At 38.9% G+C, this 25,981-nt stretch overlaps 2 protein-coding genes and 1 pseudogene across 2 annotated transcripts; 1 reads left to right on the top strand and 2 right to left on the bottom strand.

Moving 5' to 3' along the window:
• Nucleotides 1-305: 305 nt before the first annotated feature.
• On the top strand, nucleotides 306-24,627 carry PLEKHA3 (pleckstrin homology domain containing A3). The gene is made up of 8 exons (XM_032638298.1): nucleotides 306-713; nucleotides 4,500-4,616; nucleotides 9,629-9,784; nucleotides 12,274-12,410; nucleotides 13,933-14,097; nucleotides 17,215-17,258; nucleotides 19,170-19,285; nucleotides 23,693-24,627. The coding sequence occupies exons 1-8, from the start codon at nucleotides 674-676 to the stop codon at nucleotides 23,818-23,820; spliced, it is 903 nt and encodes a 300-aa protein (XP_032494189.1). The 5' UTR covers nucleotides 306-673; the 3' UTR covers nucleotides 23,821-24,627.
• LOC116757031 lies at nucleotides 5,327-5,677 on the bottom strand (annotated as a pseudogene).
• On the bottom strand, nucleotides 21,845-23,496 carry LOC116756756 (40S ribosomal protein S27-like). Its single transcript, XM_032637671.1, has 2 exons — nucleotides 23,446-23,496; nucleotides 21,845-22,262 (listed from the first exon to the last, which is right to left on the bottom strand). Exons 1-2 carry the CDS (start codon nucleotides 23,494-23,496, stop codon nucleotides 21,951-21,953), a joined length of 363 nt encoding a protein of 120 aa, XP_032493562.1. The 3' UTR covers nucleotides 21,845-21,950.
• Nucleotides 24,628-25,981: the final 1,354 nt, after the last annotated feature.

Here is a 25,981-nt window from a genome sequence, read left to right as displayed (position 1 = left end):
GGGGCTGCGCACGTAGCCAGGTCCGAGTACGCCGGTCCCGGGCCCTGAGGCTTAGGCCCCGGGGGGCCGTCGGTCCGGGGCTCTGCGTTCTGAGTGAGAGCGGGAGCCCAGGGCCGCCAGCCGAGGGCCTGTGGGAGGATGAGGAGGAGTCACGGCTCCGACCCGCCCTCCTCGCGCAGCCTCGGGCTGGGCTGAGCCGCAGCAAAGCGCGCCCGCTCCTCCAGCCCCGCCGCCGGGGAGGGGTTTCCCGGGACAAGCCGGCCCCTTTCATCCAGGAAGTGAAAGCGACGTCGGGGTCAATGAAAACAAACGAGAGATCTGGGGGAGGAAAGGAAGGCGGGCGAGGAGGAAGGAGCGCCGGGGCGCGGAAGGAAGCAGCAGGGCGGTGGGAGCGCGAGCGGGAGGCCGGCCGTGGTCCCGACTTTGCCGCCGCCTCCGGGGCTCGCCCGGGGATGTCTCAAGGCCCCCAAGCACCGCGCGGCGGCCGCCGTCCCGGCCTCTGAGGGCCGCCACGTCCCGGCAGCGCGCGCGGGCTGAGGGCTGCTCTGTGCCGGCTGGGGGCGCCCGGGGAGGGGCCCGGGCGGGCCGGGAGGGGCTGCCCCAGGCCCCGCGTTTCCCCCTTCACTGCGGCCGGCGCCGGGCCAGGAGGATGCGCGGCGCCGGGCTCTGAAGCATGGAGGGAGTTCTGTACAAGTGGACCAACTATCTCACGGGTATGAGGGCTCGACTGACCGGGGTGGGGGTGGGGGCGGCGGGGAGAGAACTTGGACGGGCTCAGGCAGGGAGGCTGCGGAGAAGGCGGGTAAGGGGCTCCTCCTCCCTCCGCCGGGCCGGCGGGGACCCTCACAGCGAATCGGTTCTGTCTGGTTCCCGGGCTTAATCGCTCTCTCTGTCTCTTGTAAGTGCCCATCTGGCCTCTGCAGGGGACAGTTCGAGGCTGCGCACCATCCTGAGGGTGGGAAGTGCACCTGACCATTTCTTTGCCCGTGTAATAATACTTCTGTTTTCTCCTGTAGCTTCCGGAACCATTCCTAGTCACTCTACATGTGTTGCTGCAGTCTCTGCCTTTACTCACACTTAATTAAGCATTTTGTTGATAACTGAGTTGTTGGGGCATAGGACTGTAATGGGCCCTTTAAAATCAAGATTTCGTTTTAGGAAATCTTTTCACTGTTTCTTTTAATTTTCCTTAGCAACACGGTTTATTTTAAAAATTCTCTTCGTTGAAGTTGTTCAAGCATAGCAAGCAAGATTTTGGAAGCTGTTCCCAGATTATATTCTCTTAGGGGTTGATTGTCAATGAGTTATCCTTATGTTTTGGTATTCAGGTAAGTGTGTGAGAAATTGTGGGAGAAAGTGCAAGACACAGAAGGTGGAGCAGGCAAATCAGTTTCACTCATGAAGTTGCTTGAAAGGAAGAACACCAAAGAACTAGGTGTTTCTGTAGAAATAAGAGACCAGCAGGGAAGGGCCCGTTTCCATGACACCAACAGTCTGGTTTATTAAAAGAGCCTTAAATCTGAGTTGTAGTCCCATCTCTGCCATCAGCTAACAGTAAGGACAAGTCACTTTTTCCTCTCAAGATCTGTCTCATAGGGCAGGGGTGATCAACTAGTTTATCCTGAAGGTGTCTTCCAACTCCAGGATTCTGTGATCTCACCAAATTAGAGGAAGGGGAGTGGATTTAAAGTAAGATTAAATAGCAAACAGATTTCTTGGTTTAGTGTAATAGGCCAGTCTTGATTTGCTGCCCACTTGTTCACTCTGCCAAAAGTATTGAACCCCTTAGTAATTGTATCATTCAACTTGTGTCCATCTGACCTTGTGCAAAATTTGCACATAAACACTTAAAGACATAAGCACTGAGCTATAATTGTCTCTTTTTTTGATTAGTTGGAATGTTAAAGGCAGATTTATAGCAGCGAATGCTTTACATTTATGATACATGGATGTTTTGTTTGCATTAGAATGTCAAACACTTCATTTCTGTAACTGGTATGTTTTAACAGGAAACATTTAATAAAACGAGGCAAATTTTTTTTATTAGGCATTTTCACATGGGCTGTTGTGAGAACAGTTATACTGTGTAGTTTAACTTTGAGATGGTAGTTACTCTGCTTTGAGATGCAGATGATCATCTCACTGCAAACATTCTAAGCGCAGTGGCTTGGGAGGTCATGTGAGGATCTTATGCATAGCCCAGAGCAATGGGTGATTACTAAGATGAGTCAAAATTTATTCCTGGAGCTAAATGTGGTCTTAGTGGCCCTCTTTCTCATCTCCTGTCGCTGAGCACCAGCTGGTTGAGCTTTTAACGTTGTGTACTTAAGGTTTTAATCTTTGCAGAGCATTTAAGTTAACTGCTAGTATGCAGTGTAGAAGCTTGATGAAATGAAATCTTTTGTCTGGAAGAATTCTATTTTTAAAATTTAAATTTGGCTCAGTGGCATGCTGATTATTACTTTTAGTTCATCTTAGGTCAGAAGGATGAATAGCTGTTCATACTAAGTGATCTTTAAGGAACCTTCCAGTCTGATGACAGTGTGCTTTAAGAATCCTTTGTAGAGAATAAGAATTTCAGTAACATTTGGTAGTTTGAGATAAAAAAGAATGTGTGTTGTGAAAAGGTATTAGAAAAAGGAATACCTATGAATTTTTTTCACAGATATAGCCCTTATATATATGTGTGAATCAATTAGAGATTGTTTCATTAAATATTTCTTCAAAGGGGTATGTAGAGATCATTAACAGTCTTAGTTAGATTAATATACTTAACTATAGTCACTTTTCAAGTTGGTACAAATTCTAAATGATCATTTTGCTCAATATTTCTTTTAAAGAGATATTGAATCACAATAATGCAGGCTTACAAAATCACAATTTGTCCTGTAGGCACACTAGACTGGGGGTAGAGGAGTGTATTTTCACCATAACCTTCTTATAATTTGTTTGCCAAGGTGAATTAATGTTTGGAAAGATACCATCCTCATCATTTCTATGCATGCCCAATACATTATGGATATACTGGATATACTGTGTATCTGTACTCTTATGGGTAACAGGCAATATCTCAGTTTTCTGTAATCATTCATTCATTCAATCACGTGAGAATTAAATTTTTTTTTAGTACCTGTTGTGTGCCAAGCACCTTTCCCAGGTTTTGGGAATTCAGTGATGAACAAGATAAAGTTCATGTACCAGAAGAACTTACCTTCTAATTTGCTAGACCTCATTAAGGAATATAGAGTTTCATAAAAAGAATTTTCCAAGCCTCTGAAACTTGGTTTTGTATATCCATCCCTCTGAACTGTATTATCACATTCCCTGCTGTTAATCTTTTTATGATTACTCAGCATTGTCATTTCAAAAGTGTTATAGGTAAAGCCTTTTGGGGAGGTAAATCCTGGGTCTATATCAGGATGTAAGAATGATTCCCCTATCTGTCACTGTCTTGGTACTATTTGGCCCAGAAAAACTGAACTGATTAATATAGCAGACAGTGTCTAAAGTGACCAGGCTGAATGGTGATTTAACAGTCACAGAAAGAACAAGGGCAGTCGCACTGCCTCCAGCATGGTCACCATGTTATTAATCAGTGAACTGTTGTAAATTAGTGGCATGCTTGATAAGATTTCAGGGAACACTGAGTTTGGCTTGCAAGAGTGGGAGTTGAGCTTCAAGGACAGACATCATCACCCCCAGCTTCGCATTAGAGCCAAGTCTGTGATAGTTGTGTGCTGTAGTCACTGAGTCAATGCTAATTAAATGAATGATTTCAATTTCTAGCATTTCTGCCTGAGCTGTGCAACAGCAGGGCAAGGAGAGAGGAGTGGTGGCTCCATGCTCTCACCACAGGGTATGCAACTTCTGTGTGAGAGACTGTAAATCATTCAGCACTCACTGTGTGCAAGGGAGTTGGCTTAGGTGGAGTTATTTTATAGGAGAGAGGAAAGCCACATTGCAGAATTAGAGGGCGAGGTGGCACTTGAGAGGTCTTCTTGTTCAATTCACTCATTTTGGAGACTGGGAATTTTTGATATTTAATGGGATGAAAATTTGTCTCAGGTTATTCAACCTGGGACAAAGAATGATAACAAAACTAGGGCTAGAATCTATGTCTTCTGTTGCTTTTTCCATTATGTTATAACCTGACTCTGTTTCCCTTAGAAAAAAGGGGCAATTGTGTTTGGGCTATTTTCTGTGTGTAGGGCTATTTTTGAAGATGGGTCTGATGGGTTGTTAATGAGAAGGTTGTAAGCCAGAATAAAGGTATTATTCCCCATATTTATTCTGATCTAGAGGTTTCTCCAGAAATCTCTTCCAGCAAAATGGAGATTGATGCAAGAGTATTTTGGGCAGATCTTGGCAATTAAAAATTTCATTGTCAGAATGTTATTTTAGAGCCAAGAAATGACATGGATGGTAAATTTTGTAATCATAGTTTTCTTTGTGATTAAAGTACTTTTTTATTGCTGTTTTGTTATTTATGATCTTTGTAGGTTGGCAGCCTCGTTGGTTTGTTTTAGATAATGGAATCCTGTCCTACTATGATTCACAAGATGATGTTTGCAAAGGGAGCAAAGGAAGTATAAAGATGGCAGTTTGTGAAATTAAAGGTAAGTGAATATATGGAATTAAATGAATTTGTAGTTAGGTAAGTAAAGGGTTCTTCAGCATACTGCAAAGAGAGGAGAAAAGCATTTCTAACCAGGAAGGGATCTTCTAATGCCATTTATCTCCTTAGCGTTCAGAAGTGGCACTTAGCATTGTTAGGCACAATTTTTGATATTTCTCCCTCTATAAATAAACTTTGAATTGAAATTCGAAGTACTAGTCTTCCAATGTGGACTTGAAAAAGCAATTTCTTGTGGATGCCACTTTAGTGTCCATGCTGAGTCTACAAGTGTTTTCTTTCATTTTCATTGAAGCGTGTTGTAAAGATTGGAAGCTGAACTCTAAAGATGATGAGGCCAGCGCAGGTTTTTGGTAAAGTATGAACTCAGAGTCATAAACTCTGGTTCTTTGCTGAATTGGAAATAAGCTCTTCTGGGTAATAGAGATATTTTTCCTTTCTTTTTCTTCTTTTTTTAGTGATCTTGAGAGTTTCAAGGAGTACTGGTCAGGAATATTGTAGGAAGCTCCTCTATCAGAATTTGTCTGGTGTTTTTCCCATGATTAGACTGGGGTTACGGGTTTTAGGGAGGAAGATCACATCAGGAGTACATGCTGTCAACATGATACACCATTTTTTTTTCCAATGTATAATTTCCATTTTAATATTTTTTTGGAGAGGATGGTTTTTCTTCAGTCTATAAGGGCTTAGTCTTTACATGGACCTTGGTGGAGGTCATGGGGCAGCTTCCGCAGGTCTAAACTGGGGTGGGAGTGTTTGGTCCGTCTGGGATGAGCTTCACGGGAATGATTCCTGACTATCTTGCTCTGACTGGCACAACTCACGCAGTAATGTAGTTTCGATGTAAGTACAGGTGGGGAAGCACATAGGAATCGAAGACACTTACTTCCGAAATGTCCCCGATGGCTGCGGCCTCTACTGTGTTAATTAATGACCTTAATGGTGTCCTTGGGCACGCGTTGGGCGAAGTTGGTGCAGTGAATAGGCTGCACGTGACCACGGCCCTTTTTTGGCATAACTGTTGTTCCTTCTTTTCTTCGTCATCTTGGAAGTGAGGACCCGAGAGAGCTGATATACCACTCTTGACATTAACCTTGACCACCTGTCTGAGGTAGTGTCTGTCAGATTTCTCTACTGTAAAGTTACCTTCCCCACTCCTTTTCCATACTGTGCTTTTTCAAAAGGGGAGAAAAAAGCAGTAAGTCATGCTGTAATTTTCATGAAGGAAGGTTTCATGGACCATTGATTCATTTGTGTGTGTGTGGTGGGGATATGTGGGGTGCAAGTAGGTAGGAGAAATCAGACAAAGTGGTAATGAAAAGTATTGAATTCTTCAAAGAGAATTGAAGGAAAAAATAAACCACTAGAGAAGGGCGTGTTAAACCCTACAGGGGGTCATGGCTACATAAGATATAGAAACACTTCCGCGTTGTTACTTGCATATTCTCTGAACTATATGAGGTGTAATTTTGTTTTATTTTTATAAATCACACAAGAAAAGCACATTCAAAGCATGAATTTTTATTTTTTAAAAAAATTATGGGAACTTCCCTGGCCATCCAGTGGTTAAGACTCTGTGATCCCACTGCATGGGGCACACAGGGTTTGGTACTTGGTTGGGGTAAGAGCCCACATGCCACGCACTGCGGCCACAAAAGAAAAAAAAGATATAAAAAAAATGATGGTTTTATCTCATCTTATTCTTCATATTTGATTCCAAATGAGATTCTGACTCTTGTCAGAAATCAAACTACATTCAAAGTTCAAAGATTTGACAACCTTGAGGATATTTAAAAGACTGTTAGTGGCAGAATTCTTAAGGCAACTCTAGCACTTTTTCAAGCCATGGCAGCGTTATTGTTGTCCTTGTTATTTGTTTAAAGAATAAGATACAGAAATGGGCACAAATCTTCAATATTCAGCCTTAAGAATGCTTACGAAGTGAATACACTTGTGTAATCACCACCCAGATCAAGAATTAGAATATTATCAGCATTCTAGATGCTGGGATAATAATCATGTTATCTCAGCCACTAATCTCTCTAAAAGGTTACCATTAATATGACTTTTATCACCATATTTAAGTATTGCCTGCTTTTGAACATTATATAACTGGAATAAATCAATGTTTTCTTTTGTGTCTGGCTTAACATATTTGCGAAATTCGTCTATGTTGTTCTTTGTAACAGTTCACCATTCTTACTGATGTGTTGTAATATTTTTATTGTGTGATTGTCCCACAGTTTGGCTCTCCGTTCTAGTATTGATGGGTGTTTGTTTTTTCCATTTTGTTTCCATTTTGGGACTATAAAATGCTGCCATAAACATTCTCATATATTTATTTTGTTGAACATATATATGCGTTTCTGTTCAGTATATATCTAGAACTGGAGTGGAATTGCTAAGGGAGACATTGAATATTCATACATTCAGCTTTAACAGATATTAAAAGAAATACTATTCTTGACTTTTGTTAAAACAGTAAGGCACAAAGAAGCAGACTTACAGATGTAGAGAACAAGCTAGCTGTTTAGAACAAGCTAGCGTTACCAGTGGGGAGAGAGGAGGGAGGAGGAGCAAGATAGAGGTAAAAGCTTAAGAGGCACAAACTACCGTGTATAAAATAAATAAGCTACAAGGATGTATTGTACATCACAGGGAGTGTAGGCAATATTTTATAATAACTATAAGTAGAGTATAGTCTATAAAAATTTTTAATCACTATGTTGAATGGCTGAAACTAGTATAATGTTGTAAATCAACTATACCTCAATTTAAAAAAATTATTAAAAAAACCCAGTAAGGCAGACTTTACTCAGGTCTGTTGGAATAGGTATAGGAGCTACTGCAATGGAGTTTTGCAGTAGGGGAGAGAAATTGGGCTCAACTCTGAATACAACAAGGAAAAGTGGGAGTTTATAGCCAAGGAACAGAGTGGCAGGGGGTGGGATAGGGGAATCAGTGGATGGAAAATTATAAGGATGAAACTTCAGAGATAAAGGGGGATTCTGATTAAACAGACCTAACGGGATTCTTATTGGAGGCAGGTCAGGGTGATCAGATATTATTACCTGGGGGTGGCGGGAAGTGGAATTTGGTCAGATAAGGAGGGTGATCAGATATTGAGGGTGGGGGATTCTGGCTAAACTGACTTAGCAGGATGTTTGCTAAAAGTGGACTCTACTAGGACAGAGCTGGAAGCCCCAGATTGGGCCTAGTCAAGCAGAGGGTTCAGAAGAGCCCAACAAGTTTGATCAAGGAGAGACTTTTTGTCTCAGATAATGCCAAACTGTTTACCAAAGTAATTGTACCAATTTGTTTTTCAACTAGTATGAGAGTTTCAGTTGCTTTTCATCCTTGCCAAAGCTTACTATTAGCAATTTGAAGATTTTGAATTCTTCTACTATACCTAGTGCTATCTCATGGTGATTTTTTTTTTAAACACTAATGGATTGAATCACTGTTAAATTTATTTATTTATTTATTTTTGGCTGCGTTGGATCTTCGTTGCTGTGCACGGGCTTTCTCTAGTTGTGGCAAGCGGGGGCTACTCTTTGTTGCGGTGTGCGGGCTTCTCATTGCGGTGGCTTCTCTTGTTGCGGAGCACGGGCTCTAGGCACGCGGGCTTCAGTAGTTGTGGCACGTGGGCTCAGTAGTTGTGACTGGCGGGCTCTAGAGCACAGGCTCAGTAGTTGTGGCACACAGGCTTAGTTGCTCCTCGGCATGTAGGATCTTCCTGGATCAGGGCTCGAACCCGTGTCCTCTGCATTGGCAGGCAGATTCTTAACCGCTGCGCCACCAGGGAGATCCCTCTCATGGTGGTTTTTTTTTTTTTTTTTTTTTTTTTTGCGGTACGCGGGCCTCTCACTGCTGTGGCCCCTCCCGCTGTGGAGCACAGGCTCCGGACGCGCAGGCTCAGCGGCCATGGCCCACGGACCCAGCCGCTCCGCGGCATGCGGGATCCTCCCGGACCGGGGCACGAACCCGTGTCCCCTGCATCGGCAGGCAGACTCTCAACCACTGCGCCACCAGGGAAGCCCTCATGGTGGTTTTAACTTGCATTTTTTTCAGTAACTAATGATGTTGAGTATTTTTTCAGATATTAATTAGGCATTTGAACATCCTCTTCTTTTGAAGTCCCTTTTCAAGTCTTTGGCCCAATTTCTAAACTGAGCTATCTTTCACATTGATTTGTAGGAGTTCTTCGTATAGTCTGAATGAGTTTTCATATTGCAGATAATTCTCCTGATCTGTAGTTTGTGTTTTCATTCTGTTAATGGTATCTTTTGACGAACAGAAGTTTTTAATTTCAGTAATACCCAATTTGTCAAAAATTTTTTTTAATTAGAACTTTTTTTTTTTTTTTTTTTTATGCGTTACGCGGGCCTCTCACTGTTGTGGCCTCTCCCGTTGCGGAGGACAGGCTCCGGACGCGCAGGCCCAGCGGCCATGGCTCACGGGCCCAGCCGCTCCGCGGCATGTGGGATCCTCCCAGACCGGGGCACGAACCCGCGTCCCCTGCATCGGCAGGCGGACCCCCAACCACTGCGCCACCAGGGAAGCCCTAATTAGAACTTTTTATGTCCTATTTAAGAAATCTTCTTGAAGGTTTATTGTTTTACCTTTTATATTTAGGTCTATTTTAGGTTGGTGGTTGACGTAAAATTCTGTAAAAAAGAGTGTGATAAGTGTGACAGGGGTACTGGTGGCCCCAGGGGAGGGAGTTCTTAGATCTCACTTTTCAGTAGTTAATTTGTTGTTGTTTTCTGTTCACATGCTACCACCACTTTGACACCACTACCAGCCTGGGTATATGTGAGAATGGTGGCTTGGAGGGTACCCCTGGATACCCCTTAAGGAGGTGTCACTGCCTGCCTCTTGAATCAGAGTTTGTTGTTTTAGGTCTGAAACATCTAATACTGTGTAAGTGATGATTTGATTCTCCACAAATTACTTGAGTTCGTGACTATATTTCCCCTTTGTTTATCATCATAGTCCATTCAGCAGACAACACAAGAATGGAATTAATCATTCCAGGAGAGCAGCATTTCTACATGAAGGCAGTGAATGCAGCTGAAAGACAAAGGTGGCTGGTTGCTTTGGGGAGCTCCAAAGCCTGTTTGTCTGACACTAGGACTAAAAAAGAAAAAGGTAACTATACATTTTTCCTTTGTGGTGAGAACATTTTCTTAAACATAAATGTAAATTGTCATGTTCACTTATAGTAATTTATCCCAAAGAAATAATCAGAAATGTAGAAGATCTATGTACATAGATGTTCATTATAGTGAAAAAATTTATAAACATTGCCAAGGTTTAAATTTAGGGGAATGGTTCAGTAAACTATATAGTGCTTTCATAGGCTGATATATTATGTAGCCAGTAAAATGTTTACAAGGAATTTTAATGATATGAGAAAATGCCCAAAGTTGAGTGATAATTGAAAAAAGCAGGATTCAAAATTACATAGCTACTCCTTGGCCAGCTCAGGAAAGATATGTAAGAATTGGTCAGGTTGTTACCTTTGGAAAGGGAATTTGTGGGAGACACTCACTTTTCACTTTATACCCTTTGACCGTAACTTTTGACTTTACCAGCTACAGATATTGCCCGTTCAAAAGCAAAGCAAGGGACTTCCCTGTTGGTCCAGTGGTTAGGACTCAGCGCTTTCACTGCCGTGGCCCTGGGTTCAATCCTTGGTCGGGGAACTAAGATCCCGCAAGCTACGCATCTGTGGCCAAAAAGAAAAAAAAAAGAGCCAAGCAAATAATTTATGGTATTAGTTCAATTATATGCAGATATAATGTGAAAATAATAACAGTATTTATATCTTGGTAGTGAGATTGCAGTTTTTTTCCCTATATATTTTTGATTTTCAAAAATTTTCACTGAACATGTATTACTTTTATAATTAAAAAACAATAGAAGTTATTTAAATTAGTGAAAACAACTAAATTGTGGGTTATTGAAAAATGAAGGCTAAGGATTGAATTTATAACAGTTTTCAAATATGTGAAAGAACATCACGGATAGAGTATGGTTAAGGGTAGGATAAGAAGGAATGAGGACTTCCTTGGTGGTCCAGTGGTTAAGACTTCGCCTTCCAATGCCGGGGGTGCGGGTTCCATTCCTGGTTGGGGAGCTAGGATCCCACGTGCCTTCACGAGCAGAAAACAAAAAAACAGAAACAATATTGTAACAAATTCAATAAAGACTTTAAAAATGGTCCACATCGAAAAAAAAAAAAAGGGAATGAATAGTCACAATAGCCAAAAGGTAGAAACAACCCAAATGTTTATAGACAGATGAATGGATAAACATAGTATGGTATATACATAAAATGGTATTCAGCCTTATTATAAAGGAAGGAAATTCTAACAGATGCTCCACCAATGAATCTTGAATATGTGCTAAGTGAAATAAGCCAGTCACAAAAGGACAAATATTGTATTATTCCACTTATGTGGGGTACCTAGAGTCGTCAAATTCATAGAGACAGAAAGTCGAATGGTGATTTCTAGGGGTTAAGGGAGGGGGAAAAGGAGAGTTAGTGTTTAAAGTGTGTAGAGTTTCAGTTGGGGAAGATGAAAAAGTTCTGGAGATGGATGGTTGTACAGTAATGTGAATGTACTTAATGGCATCAAACTGTATACTTGAAAATGGTTAAAATAGTACATTTTGTTATATATATATATAGCTACAATTAAAAAGAAGGAATGGACTTAAACTTGGGTAAAAATCAATTTAGGTTAGGTTAAATGGGCAGATAGAGCTGCTTAGGTCTACTCTGGCTAGAGGGGCTTCATGACTAGTACCACAAAGCAGTGCCACTGGCTCAAAGAATATGGAGAAGCATCAGGATCTACTGTGTATACTTTTTTCCTTCCTCTGCTGCTTACACATCTAGTTTAGAAGGTATTGGTAAGTGAGTGGCTGAGATTATGGCTGGATGTTTAGTCTGTCTGGATATATTAAAGAAAGGAACATAGGCTTTTAATTAAAAAAATTCTTAAACCAATACTATGTGAAAATGAAGCTGTGAAAGGAACAGAAGAAAACAAATGAATGTTTATATAGAGCAGTTGTAACTATATAAAAGTTAAAAACTTCTGTTACCAGAATACAATAAAGAAAACTGAAAGAAAGCTGACAGATCTTGAAAAGTATTTGCAGTATTTTGGAGGGATGAAAGATTGCTATCTTTAATGCGTAAGAACTTTTATAAATTATAAATTTATCAATTTATATATTACTAAGAGAAAAACTAAACATTAGAACTGGAAAAATGTGTAAAGGACAAGAAAAGCCAATTCACAAAAAAAGAAATACAAGTGCTTATCAAATTAAAGATGAGTAATGGAATGGAAATATCCTGTATAAGGCATTCATTGTCATCAGCCTGTTTCTGGAAATTAATCTACCTAAACTTCATGTCAGACATATGACAGCCAGTTTTTTCCACCTATCTAAAGAGAAGATGTTTCCTCAGGGAAAACCTTATATTCTATTTCCAAGGTCTCATACCTCTTAAGCTACAGGTGTTCATATCTATTGCCTTACTTTTTAATGATTCCATTTTGTTGTTTTGCCTCTGAAGTATGAAAATAGTCTAATTGAATGTTTGCATATGTTCCTTTCAGAAATAAGTGAAACCAGTGAATCTCTGAAAACCAAAATGTCTGAGCTTCGCCTCTACTGTGACCTCCTAATGAAGCAAGTTCATACGATCCAAGAATTTGTTCACCATGATGAGAATCATTCATCTCCCAGCATAGAGGTATATCCAAGATGATCCTTTCATGTCTGATTATGCTTTGCAGCATATGGTGGGTGAGCTTCTTACATAAGATGACAGAGAAGCATTTTCAAAATGAGTTATTCTCAGCTATTCAGACCTCTTCGTACTGTAGACTATCTGGCAGTTTGTAGGATCTTTTAGACTATGTCTGTATAACCAGAGTAAAGCAGCAAGCAGCACATTTGTCCAAGGAATCAAGGCCTGTCTTTGCAGCCAATTGATTATTTGATGGTTGGGGTAGGAAAGAAGCATTACCAGCTTTGTTCTCCAGACTAACTGCATGAGTTCATTGGACAGGTGCTGTTCTCTTTCTTTTGTAATTAGGTCCTAGCTTAACTACTGAGGGTTAATAATTTAGCTTTATAAACTAACTTAAAAAAAGAATCATTCTCAGAGCAGTGATGTAGGAATCAAAATTCAGATTTGCAGAACCTGGCTATGAAATAGGCTCATTCTTTCTGGTGAAGTAGGACCAGTGAGCCTTACTGCTCTCTGGGTGAAAGGCCAGCCTGGTTCCCAGTCCCCTTTTGCCTAACTTGGGAGAAGTGGGACAAGAAATCTTCCTACTTTTCTGTGGCCTTCTCCTACTAGGGAGAAATCTTAGGTGAGGTAGGTTGCCTTTAGATGTAAGTACGTTAAACCCTAAGGCACTTGCTGTTTCACCACAGGCTCTCTGCAGGCAGGTGCCCTTACGTCTGCTCCATTGGCTCAGGGACAGTGTCGGGGACCCAATCTTGTTCTGTCCTTCCACTCTGCCATTTTTGGTGTGTTGTTTTTTTCTCCTCATGCCCTAGCCTTCAAGGTGACTACAAGTTTGCACAGAAGCAGGAGGCAGTGGGGTAGCCAGGGTGGAGAGAGACCATCTCAGTTTGCTGTCTTTGCTTTTATCAGGGAATGAAAATCCCAGAAACCCTAGCAGACTTCTCATTATCTTTTTAGTCTGGGTCCATGAAAACTAGGAAAAATGAGTATTTGACAAAGGGTCATGGAATAGACATGACTGACTTAGACCAGTCTATATTCATCCCTCAGGAACAAGGCACTCTGCTGTCCCCAAAAGAACTTGGAGTTTTTATTCTACCAAGGAAGAAATGGGAGAATGTGCATGGGGTAGACATGAATTCTACCTGGCACTCAGTAACCCTCATGGTGTTCCACTGCTGTGATTACCTTTGGAATTCTGATAGTTAGAAACTTACAGTCTAGGTTAGGTTTATTTAAGATAAATTTTTGTACACAGTTTTTCAATATGATACTTCGTTTAAATGCAAGAGTTATTTTTTTCTTGGAGTCTAATTTGATACATTGTTTACCTGAGAGACAGATAATTCTTATTCATGCATTGCTTTAATTTTCTAAGGTAATGCATTTTAAACAGATTTGAGCATAACCTAGTAAGGTATCCATTGAAGGTAATGTTTCATTATTTGATGGTAAGGTGGTGCGTGAATCCACATAGTTGTGTGTGAGTGCGTTCAACTTTTTGCATGTAATTTTTCAGAACATGAATGAAGCCTCTTCTCTACTTAGTGCCACGTGTAATACATTCATCACAACGCTTGAGGAATGTGTGAAGATAGCGAATGCCAAGTTTAAACCTGAGATGTTTCAGCTGTGCCATCCGGATCCCTTAGTTTCTCCTGTGTCACCTTCTCCTGTTCAAATGGTTGGAATTTCTGGTTTTTCTTCCAGTGATACTGCATGTGGTTTTGTTTTTGTGTTTATTTTTAAGGCTGGAAACTGTCAGTAGGAGGGAAATAGTCAACAGGTTGAATTTTTTTTTTTTACTGTACTCAGATTCTGTATGGGAGCCTCTCAGCTGATGGGCTCAACATGAGCCAAGGTCCTGATCCCCTCCCCTTGGAAGGGCTATGCCATTTACCCCAGTGTGTCAGGAAAATATTATAGTGCTCTGTGGGTGCTGTGACATGAAAAGGTTGGGTAACACTCTTCTATTTGGTAAAAACACCACTATGGGGTGAAGATTTACTCACAAGGGGATAAAATTAAGTAAATTTTTAGAGGAGCTGTAAGGGATTCGAAACAACATGTTACAGGGGAAACAGTATTTTATAGTCAGCATTTGGATTTGAACCTTCCAAATAGGCAAGTTACTTAATCTCTCTGGGCTTCATTTTTTTCATCTGTAAATTACAGTGTTTTTTACATCAGAGGTAGATGTAACCTGTTTAATGTTAGGTCCTTAACATTAGGTTCTTATCTTCTGATTACTCTGAACAGGGAGTACTCTTTTTGCCAAGGGTGATGGATTCATTTTCCTTTTCAAGGTAATAAACTTGCCCTAGCATGCTGTGGGGAACTTGGAGGTGAGATGAGGTTTGATGAAACCTTACATGTTTTTCATCAAACTATTTTCGTGAGCTCTTTTGTGGAATGAAGAATGCCACCTGGCTCTTATTTTAGCAATTACCTGCAGACCTATTTGTTGGCAGAAATAATAGGGTACAACTTATTCTGAGGTTCTCTTAACCACCACAGCAAATTTGGTCATATGAGAATTAGTAAAGATTATTACCTAAATTTATTTAGATCATTATTTTCCTAAAGTGTTAAAAAAAATTTTTTTTATTTGGTTGCTGTGCAACTGAGTATTAGTTGCAGCTCACCGGCTCCTTAGTTGCAGCACATGGGCTCCTTAGTTGAGGCAGGCAAGCTCCTTAGTTGCAACATGCGAACTCTTAGTTGCGACATGCATGTGGGATCTAGTTCCCTGACCAGGGATTGAACCTGGGCCCCCTGCGTTGCGAGCGTGGAGTCTTAACCACCGCGCCACTAGGGAAGTTCTAGATCATTGATTTCTAAATAATTTATGATGGACCAACAGCGTCCTCTGAGATAGGTATACCATGAAAATGAGTTTTATGGCCAGATTAGTTTGGGAAGTTCTAGGTTAACTTAAACAAATTGGGTTTCGCTGATGTAGGACTTCTTAGAACCTCTTTTATGCTAAAGTGTATTATGAATCTCTGAGGAGAGGTGGTGTGTAGTATTTTCTGAAATTTATTTGATGATTGAACCCTTTTGTTTATTTTTTAATAACTCAGAGGACTGTGTTGTTTAGTAGAACACAGTCTGACAATGTTGCTTTTTAGAACAATTTTAGGTTTATTGTGGACTGCTAAATAACATGTATAGTTGAACAAAAAATCCTGATCTTTTGAGATGGATGTATAGTGCTATGTTCCTGAGCTTGATATACAAGGGGTACACTGTATTTTTTTTAAGGTGGACTTTATAGAATCAAATATAATGAAAACACCTCAAACCTGCCTAATTTCTTCATTGAACTTCTGAGGAGAATGCCTTCTGTTACAAATGTTCTGTAGTCCAGAGAGGTCATATGTGTATTTTATGTATAAGAAGCTATAATAACTGTCTCTTTTAAACTAAAACTTTTTATCAGTAGAAACATTACAAGAAATCCAATAAGTTAATCTAGGAAATACTGGTTAGAGGCCACTTATTTTTCCTCACTGTGCCATTTTACTTCATACATAAGGCAAAAATTGTGGCTTACGGTAAATAGTTCTGGAGACACATAGCATGGAAAGTAAGGTCAGACAGTCTTCAAGAGGAAATCTTTTTCTTTCTTTTTCTTTAACGACCTGAGTAAATGAAAAATAAAGCTGAAAAATTTGAGAATTCCAAAATTAACTTGATCTTTATAACTACTTTATATGGTTATCTCATCGTGTCCCTCTTTAAATTAACTTGCACTCAGTTATATTTCAAATCATCATAGAAGTTTAAACAATTGTCATTTTGATCCACAGATAATTGTAGTGGGGGTGTTGCTGCGTGAGTAATCCTAAGGGAAGTGATTTCTGTTAAAGGAGATGTTAATGTCCAGTTGCATCTTTATTTTAATCATATTAGATATCCTTGGACTACAAATTGGATGGGTCATAATTGTTCTCATTTCAACTGGGATTTCTCAGAGCAACTGTAGAAGGCATTTACGTAACATAACTGTTAGACTTGGACTCACTTGTAAGACTTGAGCCCCTGTATATAAAGCAACCATCGTTAGCCTTTGATATAAGCATTGCTTTTTTTGCTACTTTGCTAAGCATTGAAATAATCTACTTGGCTGCCTCTGTTTTTTTGGTGGAGTAGTTAGATCTAAATCATGTTTCATATTTGTCATATTTATTAATACTCTGCTGACTCAGATTTTATTTATTTATTTATATTTTAAGTGTATGTTTTTAGAAACCTATTTGAGGCTTAGGGTTCCTCTTCTGAGTTCTTAAAAGACTTGAATAATTAATGCTGTTTTCCATGAAAACCACACTTTAGAACATCTGTGTAATAGCTACCTGAATAATGAATGGTAAGGAGAAGCTCTACCCTTTAAAAAAAAGAGAGAGACATTTATTAGATTATTTTCTTTTCTGGCTTGCTGGATACTCCTTTTCATCACAAATAGTGTGATTTTTTGGGGACTTGTTAAGTATACTGTTTTTTATATCTTTATACAAACACATGTAGTATATATATATTATAAAATTCAGTTTTTAATATTGAGAAAACAATCCAGCATGTTTTTGTATGTGTTGAGAAAGATTTCAGTTAATAATTATTGGGGAGAAAGCTTGATATTGTGCTAATAATGTTACTTGGGTCTGTAAAAAATAAATTTTTTGGCCAGCCATCTTTTTCTTTGAGTAAATTTATGTTAATTATGATAATAATAATATATTAGAGCTGTCTTATTCTACTTGATATATGAATTATGCTTATTTTCTTTTTAAATTTCTAGATGAAGCGTTCTGTCAGCCACCCTGGTTCTTGCAGTTCAGAGAGGTAAAATAACCTTTTCTTCTGACCAAGTTCTCTCAAAATTATACCTACTTAGGGTACTTCTTTGGGTCTTTAACATAAAGTGGAATGTAAACTCTGTATGGGCAAAGTCTGGTTCTGATTTGCTCAGCATTATTTCTCTTAGTGCTTAGTATAGGGTCTGGCCCCAGTAGGTCGTAGGTAAAGAAAAAAAATGAGTGAATAAATTAGTCAGCAAGGTAAGCACCTTGCCAGCTATCATACTTTTTTTAGATGTAAATTGTATCCAACGATGGTTAATAGAAATCCATTTTTGATGTATTAAGGCTCCAAGCTTAGGCTTATTTTACTACAGTTTTTTATAGCATCATATATTCATGCTGAGCTGTTGTTATAATAGGAGCTAAGGTGTTACTGAAAAGAGAGAAAAACTATTGCTATTTTAAAGTATTTTAAAGTATTTAAAGTATTTAAAATATTTTAAAATATTTTAAAGTATTCATATCAACACATTTAAAAAATTTACATTCTAGATCCTGCCAATATCCCAGGCTATTTTATCTTGGTAGGTAACATTCTTTTAAGTTGCTATGGTTGTCTTATTATGGTTGTCTTTGGAAAATGATGAAATTATAGTGATATTAGCATTTATTTCTCTACATCAATATAGGGGTAGGGGAAAAAAAAGGTTATTGTAGGATTATATGAAATCACATGTGTGAAACTTTAGAAAATTGTAAAGCACTATAGAATTAATCTTTCATTCAGTAAACATCTATTGAGTGCCTACCAAAAGAAAAAAAAGTGCTAACTGAACCCCCTTATTATTTTGTCACTTTATTTTTCCCTCTAATGGTTATGTAATTGATTGAACTGTTATGTGCTGAGAGGAGTCCAGTGATGTGTGTATCTAATCCTATCAGGGAATGAAGAGTTTCATCAACTGAATTTTCCAGAAAAATAAAAGTTTGATTCCTTTAACAAACTTTTATCTTGATGACAGAATTTTTTTGACCTGTATTTTATCCTTTCTACCTTATTAAATAAGATATAATAAGAATTTTTAAACTTTTTTTTTTTGATGAATCAAAATTGTCATTTAGAACAGTAATGTTGGGCTATCATCCAGTGGTAGTTGAGGTGCTGTTGAGTGGTGGTGATTTGCTTCTGTGTTGAATTTTTTAGGTTGATTTTTCTAGTTTTCTGGTTTTCCAGACTGATTTTTTTTTTTTTTTTTTTTTTGGTATGCGGGCCTCTCACTGCCGTGGCCTCTCCCATTACGGAGCACAGGCTCCAGACGCGCAGGCTCAACAGCCATGGCTCACGGGCCCAGCCGCTCTGCGGCATGTGGGATCTTCCCGGACCGGGGCACGAACCTGTGTCCCCTGCATCGGCAGGCAGACTCTCAACCACTGTGCCACCAGGGAAGCCCCAGACTGATTTTTTTAAAACTAGTTTTCCTAGCCTCCATTTGCCGTCTTTATCCGCTCTTGTTGCTCTCAGTGAGTTGGCTTCTAGCGTGCTCCCACGCTGCTTGCCCGTCCCCTTCGCTCTGCTGTTTTAGATTGGCTATGGATGACGCTAGATGCATGCACTTGTGAAATCCATAACTTTTAGTTTTTAAACACTTGTTAACCATCTGATATGTTTACTCTCTAGCTGGACCTTCCTCTATAAAAGAAATCACTTCTTCATTGTACCTCTTTTCCTTTTAATTTGGCTCAGAGGCTGTATTCCCCAGCTTACCAACTAGATTCTAAATGATTTGACTTGTTTGTGGCCTGATCTCTGAAGGAGTAGAATGTTGCTAAAATAGAACTTTGGGTATTAAAATAGTTCTTCTTTCATTTAAAGAGAAATCATTGAAAACTGCAGTTGAGGGTGTTTTCATTTGTTGAAGTCCTTAAAATTTAATGCTTTTTATTTAACTTGCAGGAGTAGCCACTCTATAAAAGAAACAGTGTCTACACTTCACCGACTCTCCCAGCGGCGCCGAAGAACCTACTCAGATACAGACTCTTGTAATGATGTTCCTCTCGAAGACCCAGATAGTAAGTTAGAAGGGCTGTGTCTCTCCCTTTGGCCTATTCAGCAAAATTGGTGTGGGGCTCTGTAATTGTTGAAATGAAGGATACTGACAGTGAACAATGTACTTTGCCCGTGAATTCAGAGCTAAGCAACTAGCACACAATCAACAGAAGCTCTTATATCCTCTTACAGTCACCTTTGTTATTAGGAAGTACTAAGTATCTCTTTGTAAGTGCCATATCTTAGATTTATATATGTAATATCAAAATCTTTTACTCCCACTGCATTTTAGTAATCTCTTAGTAATTTATATTCCCATTGTGTTTGCATTTAAAAAACATGTTAGAAGAAAGCATAAATTGTAGGTAGGATTCTAGGGGAAAATAAAGGCAAGTTCTAAGTTCAAAGAAAAAAAATCAGCATTGTTACTTAAAGAATTTGAAATGGCCAAGGACAATAATTTTTTCTGGTGATGGTGATGAATTATAATAACATTTATTCCTGTACCTTTTCTTCCTTATTATTAAAGAGTCAGCATACTGTGATTGAATACTTTAGGAAAGGTTTTGTGATTTATGTTAAAATTTAATCATTTTTCTCTTCAGAGAAAAAGCTTTGAAAGTCAGTCAGAATATCTACTTCGACAGTAGTGACCATGATTTTCAGTGAATGCAAATATGGTATTATTATTACAACTCCATTAATAGACTTTTGCTTTTCAGAGTCTTTACTATTGCCCATGAAACATGTGGGATAGAAATTACATACAGTTCTCAATTAAGCAACAGATTGTGTTCCAAGAGTTTATTTGTAAGTCAGCTGTTTGGAACAAGATTTTATTTCCCTTATGGAAATGACATGGTGAATGGTGGTTAAATTCTTTAGATGGCCTAGAAGAGCCCGGCTAATTTATAGTGTGGCTGAAATGGGACTAAACAATGGTGTTGGATTTCTAGTATTTGAATATATTGAAAACATTGTATAAAATAGAGTTGCTTTACTTAACCAGAAGGTTAAACAGGTTTAATTAGAGGAGAAATGTAAAGTTCATGAAAATGGTTGAGATTCTAAAGGGGACTGCTGATCATTTTCAGATTTTTCGAAGTTGATGGCATTTTTTTTTCGGTACACGGGCCTGTCACTGTCGTGGCCTCTCCCGTTGCAGAGCACAGGCTCTGGATGCGCAGGCTCAGCGGCCATGGCTCACGGGCCCGGCCGCTCTGCGGCATGTGGGATCTTCCCAGACTGGGGCACGAACCCGTGTCCCCTGCATCGACAGGCCCCACTGCGCCACCAGTGAAGCCCGGCATGTTTTTAAAAAATAAATTTATTTATTTATATTTGGCTGTGTTGGGTCTTTGGTGCTGTGTGTGGGCTTTCTTTAGTTGAGGCGAGCGGGGTCTACTCTTCGTTGTGGTGCATGGGCTTCTCATTGCGGTGGCTTCTCTTGTTGTGGCGCACAGGCTCTAGGCGCCTGGGCTTCAGTAGTTGTGGCACGTGGGCTCACTAGTTGTGGCTCACGGGCTCTAGAGTGCAGGCTCAGTAGGTGTGGTGTACAGGCTTAGTTGCTCCGCGGCATGTGGGATCTTCCCGGACCAGGGCTCAAACCCGTGTCCCCTGCATTGGCAGGAGGATTCTTAACCACCGCGCCACCAGGGAAGCCTGCATTTTTTTTTTTTTTAATGCCCATTTTTCTTACAGAACTAATCTATTTATTGATATAGAACACTATGCTCATTATCATTTTGAATATAAGTTGGGGCAATGAGTAAAGAAATGAAAGAAGGAAAAGAATTGAGTGTTGAAAAGGGTTGGGAGAAACTTTCCTGGGCCAATTTACTAGATCTTGGAAGTGATAAGAAAAAGAGGAAAATGGTTAAAGAGCTTAAGTATGGGAAAAAATGTCACCTGGGGCAGGTAACATACATTCTGATTTACCTTGCTCTTTCTGCCTTTTATACATGACCCTTTTCATCCAGAGCTTATGAAAGAGTTCTATTCTGCCTTGTACTTTTCTTTAGATGCCATTTCTTTTTTTAAATTTTGAGGCTCCGTTGGGTCTTCGTTGCTGCACACAGGCTTTCTCTAGTTGCGGTGAGTGGGGGCTGCTCTTTGTTGTGGTGCGGGGGCTTCTCATTGTGGTGGTTTCTCTTGTTGTGGAGCATGGGCTCTAGGTGTGTGGGCTCAGTAGTTGCAGCACACGGGCTCAGTAGTTGCGACACCAAGCCCTAGAGCGCGTGGGCTTCAGTAGTTGTGGCGCACAGGCTCAGTAGTTGTGGCTTGCGGGCTTAGTTGCTCTGCGGCATGTGGGATCTTCCTGGACCAGGGCTCAAACCCGTGTCCCCTGCATTGGCAGGTGGATCCTTAACCACTGCGCCACCAGGGAAGTCCTGCCATTTCTTTTTTTTAAGGGCGTCATTTTCATTGGTTATAGCTAAATTAATTCTTTTAAAGCCAGCCATTTTCCTTAGCTCTCTTCTCTTTTAGGCACTCTGGTTCTGAATTTTTTTTTTTTTTTTTTTTTTTGCCCGTAATCAATACTTTATTGAAGAACTGACACCAAAATAGGAGAGTGCTGTTGTATACCTTACAAAATTAAACATAATTAATTATCTTGGTAGATTAACTGGAATTACTGAACTGATAAGGCTTTCTGCGATAGAACACAAATTCAGGAAGTTGTGTGGATCATCGGTGTTGCTTTCTTCTAAATGAACACCCTTCTGTGAGTCTGGCCTTTCCTACTGTCGGCTGGCACAACACGGTCGAACAGCCTACACAAAGCACCACTGTCTGAGCATGGCTGTAAACCGTGGTAATCTTGTAGCAGCCTGGACGTTTTACATCCATAAAATAAGAATTTGGACTTTGAACCAGCTGTTTCTTTCTATGTTTTTTCTTTTCCTCTTCCAAGGAAGGATGCAGTAAATCTCTAGCTAAAGGCAAGGCATGTTGATCCTTTCGCAGGCCCAGCCCGTGCAGATCTCTAAGGCGACACCCCTAGCGAACCTGGTTCTGAATTTTTTTTTTGCCATATGCAGGCCTCTCGCAGGCCTCTCACTGTTGTGGCCTCTCCCGTTGCGGTCCGGACCCGCAGGCTTAGCGGCCGTAGCTCATGGGCCCAGCCACTCCGCGGCATGTGGAATCTTCCCAGACCGGGGCACGAACCTGTGTCCCCTGCATCGGCAGGCGGACTCTCAACCACTGCGCCACCAGGGAAGCCCTGGTTCTGAATTTTTGAAAACTGTTTTTATAAGATCTCAGTGTAAATATTCCACTTAACATCCCCTAATTTAGCTGTTAAGGAGGGTAACAAAATTAGTTACACACACACACACCCATACATGCATTAATGTTTATATACACAGACGTTAATATTTTTATACATACATATATCTCACCTCTCTAGAACTTTTTAAAATTGGCAAGTGTAGGGTAGGCCACTAAGGATATCTAAGATATCCTTATTAATCTAAGGATAAATCTAATTTATCCTTAGATTTCCTTCTGTTTATCCTAAAGTTTAGTGTCCCAGTTAGTTGACAAAGCAGAGACTGAATTAGTGCTCTTTCTTAGAAAGTATGTTCTGCAAATTAGCAATCTTAGTTGAAAGTCTTTATTGCAGCATATTCTTTTTCTTGAGATATGCAGCTGCTTCTACTTTTATTAACTAGTTTTAAAAATTATAAAAGTAATAAATGTTCATGCTAAGTTAAAAAAATATGTACATGTGAAAGTGAATAGGACCATGCCAGTGTGTTTGATGTGCTCACTTGGCAGCTGCAGTGATAGTTTTGTGAGCTGCATCCCATATGGAGATGTGAGAACTTTCACTGTGACATACCTTGTCAGCTTTCCTCAGAAAGTCTTGTGATACTTTGCTGTGTACTTAAAACTAACACAACATGGTAAATCAGCTATACTCCAATAAAATTAAAATATTAAAAAAAAAAAGAAAGAAAAAGAAAGTCTTGTGATGAAAAGAGCAAGACCTGAATTAGTTCCAGTTCTGTTATTGTGTGATTCTTGAGTTAGGTCTGTAATCTTTTTTGGGACTTGGTTTCTTTGCCTAGAAAACGAGGAGGACACCAACAGCATTAAAGCGATCAGGTTGGAAAAGCGATAGTTAAGAAAGACTAAATTCAATTCAGCAAATACTTATTGGCTGCTCATGTGTGCCAACCTTGGTTCTAGCAATGAACAAAACAAGTATCTCTCCTTCAGATAGTTTCATAATTTCTCAAGAACTCTGAAGTTTCTCCTTACAACTGCCAATACTAGAAAAGTTACGTTTTTACTCTTAAACAAACGATCAGAAAGTTAGCAGGAAGCTAAAGGAATTTCATGTCCCTGAATAGGAAATATTCTTTCATGGAGGACTGGAGTTACTATTGATAGGATGTTTAACCTTTTAATCAATTTCTTAATAGGACCTGTTCACTGTTCCAGAAATACACTTAATGGAGATTTGGCATCAGCAACCATTCCTGAAGAAAGCAGACTTATGGCCAAAAAAAAATCTGAATCGGAAGATCCTCTTCCATCCTTCTCTTCCTGAGGAAACGGAAGTGTCCAACTTCCTCTAAGTATTGCTATGCAAAAGCTGCTGTAATTAAACTATGTTATAGGGAGTAATTTTTCCCTTAGGATTTCTCTGCACTTTATAGAATATTGTAAAACAAACAAAAAACAACCCACATACCTTTGAAGTGTATTTTATCTTTATATAGTTTATTTGCAAGAGTATTTTCCTAATAACTTCACAGTATGAATGTGCATCTTTTTTTTTTTTTGAACAAATGATGGTGTAACATTTTGACATCTGTAAGGACAAATGTAGATATTTTTCTAAAATACTGTGAGGGACTGACATCTTAGTCAGTGTGTATTGTAGCTTATAAACATGAAATCTTATAAACCTAAGGTTTCAGTTTGACAGAAGTGTGGTATATGTAACTTGTGCCATGGACCAAATGGTCACTTTAACCCAGCTGAAAGTGAGTTACGGTCGCAGCTTGATGGTGTTTGTATTATATTCCTTTAAGCAAAAAGGAAACATTTAATATTCGAAATATTTTTACCCCAAATACCATGACATTGAGGATTTTTTAAAAACGAGATTGTGCTGTCCTTTGTATATGAAGTTGACACTACTGATTTATCAATACCAAATATTGGGTTAAAGTATTTAATTTTTACTTATTTATTTTTCTGTTGCATCAGAAAAAATGATTGCATCCTAACTTTTATGACCTACCAAATTTAAGATGTGTATACCTTGTTATTTACATTGTTCTAGAAAAGAGGTTAATATTGTAGTGACCTTGCTCACTTCCACCAGAGAAATAAATGACTTGCAATGGAAGAGGATTTTAGTGCTTTTTTCCGAAAATAGACGTAAGCTGCTGTTGTAAGGTATTAATGTTTGCGGCTCTTTAGAATATCTAGACATTTTTTATTTATGAATACTTATAAAAAAGGAATCTGTCAAGGTGACTGCCCTACATAACTTGAGAATGGCATTATTTAATTAAAGAACAAATAGCATTTTTTGGTAGTGCCTGTCCATACCTATTGTCAGTGTTTGCTTTGTAAACTGTTTTTTCAGTTCACTTTGGAGTGATGGTTTTGTCCAAGGTTTTGGATGAGGAGCACTTTAAAACAAACTGGTTTGGTGTTTTTAAGTTAATCATATGTTTAATAAATATGTGGTTTTTGCATTCAAACTCATCATATAATACATTGTATTTTTTACATTTATTGATAGTTTGTCTAATCTTTATCAAGTGGTAATAATATTCTTTATTGCTTTGATTTTGTTTGTATCTTTGGACCTCATAGTAAATACACAAATTAGGCATATTTTTAGCTTTTTTGCCTGTGAGCTTAGAATAGTGCGTCCTGTTCATTTTAAATTTCTCTTGTAAGTTTATGTGAGAATTTTTTTAAAAGAATTAATATTTGGTATTTCCTTATTAAAATAAGTCTGTAGTTACAGGCTTTCTTCCTTAAGTTTAAAATGGACATAAACAATCTATATACATTAATATACATTTAGGTTAACTCTATGCTACTCAAAGTATTTGTGATTTTAAATAGCACACAGGTCATTAGACTATATTAAGAAGAATCTTTCTGCTCATGTTATACTTCATATGTCTAATTTGAGAAAAAGGAAGTTTGATAATGTAAGTTTTCATGTTGAGCGAGTAATCAGATTTTTTGCTGCTTCTATTTTTTTATTTTTTATTTTTTGTAGTAAGAATGAGTGGTGATAAGACTATGAAGGTCAAGGTGGTACTAATTGTGGGAGTTTATCTGGTAGTTTTTTTTGGAACCAGTATGTTTATAATGAAAACACTATAACAAAGCTTTTGAACTCATGGAAAATAAATCCATTTTCTATTGCTTTATCAAAAAATATGAGTTCCTGAACAGTTTCCTGTAAATATCTTAAAAAATAAAATACATTTATTTCTGGTTCATATCATTTTTTTCTCCTTGAAACAGGTCCTTTGAAAAAGTTTGCTATATTCCTAAGTATGGCTTTTATTGTGACTGGAACCACCTTTTCTCCCTTAGGAACCAACACATTTGTGAAATCATTTTTTTTTTTTTTTAGGGAATATCAATGTATCATGAATTACATCTAGGTTTTTGATCAGTGAGTTGGTAGCATGAAGCAACCTATAAAGCTTCAGGGAACCTTGCATTTTGAG

Source organism: Phocoena sinus, chromosome 7, assembly GCF_008692025.1.
Source record: "Phocoena sinus isolate mPhoSin1 chromosome 7, mPhoSin1.pri, whole genome shotgun sequence".
Classification (NCBI taxonomy): domain Eukaryota; kingdom Metazoa; phylum Chordata; class Mammalia; order Artiodactyla; family Phocoenidae; genus Phocoena; species Phocoena sinus.
The sequence above is the reverse complement of the archived record's forward strand: the minus strand, read 5'-3'. Positions and strand labels throughout refer to the sequence as shown.

What these genes read in the sequence shown, in the direction of transcription:
- PLEKHA3 (XM_032638298.1), top strand. Translation starts at nt 674, where the DNA reads ATGGAGGGAGTTCTGTACAAGTGGACCAACTATCTCACGG. An exon ending in GGCAGTTTGTGAAATTAAAG is followed by an intron (nt 4,617 to 9,628) that starts GTAAGTGAATAT and finishes TTATCATCATAG; the next exon opens with TCCATTCAGCAGACAACACA. An exon ending in TAGGACTAAAAAAGAAAAAG is followed by an intron (nt 9,785 to 12,273) that starts GTAACTATACAT and finishes TGTTCCTTTCAG; the next exon opens with AAATAAGTGAAACCAGTGAA.
- LOC116756756 (XM_032637671.1), bottom strand. Translation starts at nt 23,496, where the DNA reads ATGAAACTATCTGAAGGAGAGATACTTGTTTTGTTCATTGCTAGAACC. An exon ending in TGTTCATTGCTAGAACCAAG is followed by an intron (nt 22,263 to 23,445) that starts GTTGGCACACAT and finishes CAGGTTCGCTAG; the next exon opens with GGGTGTCGCCTTAGAGATCT.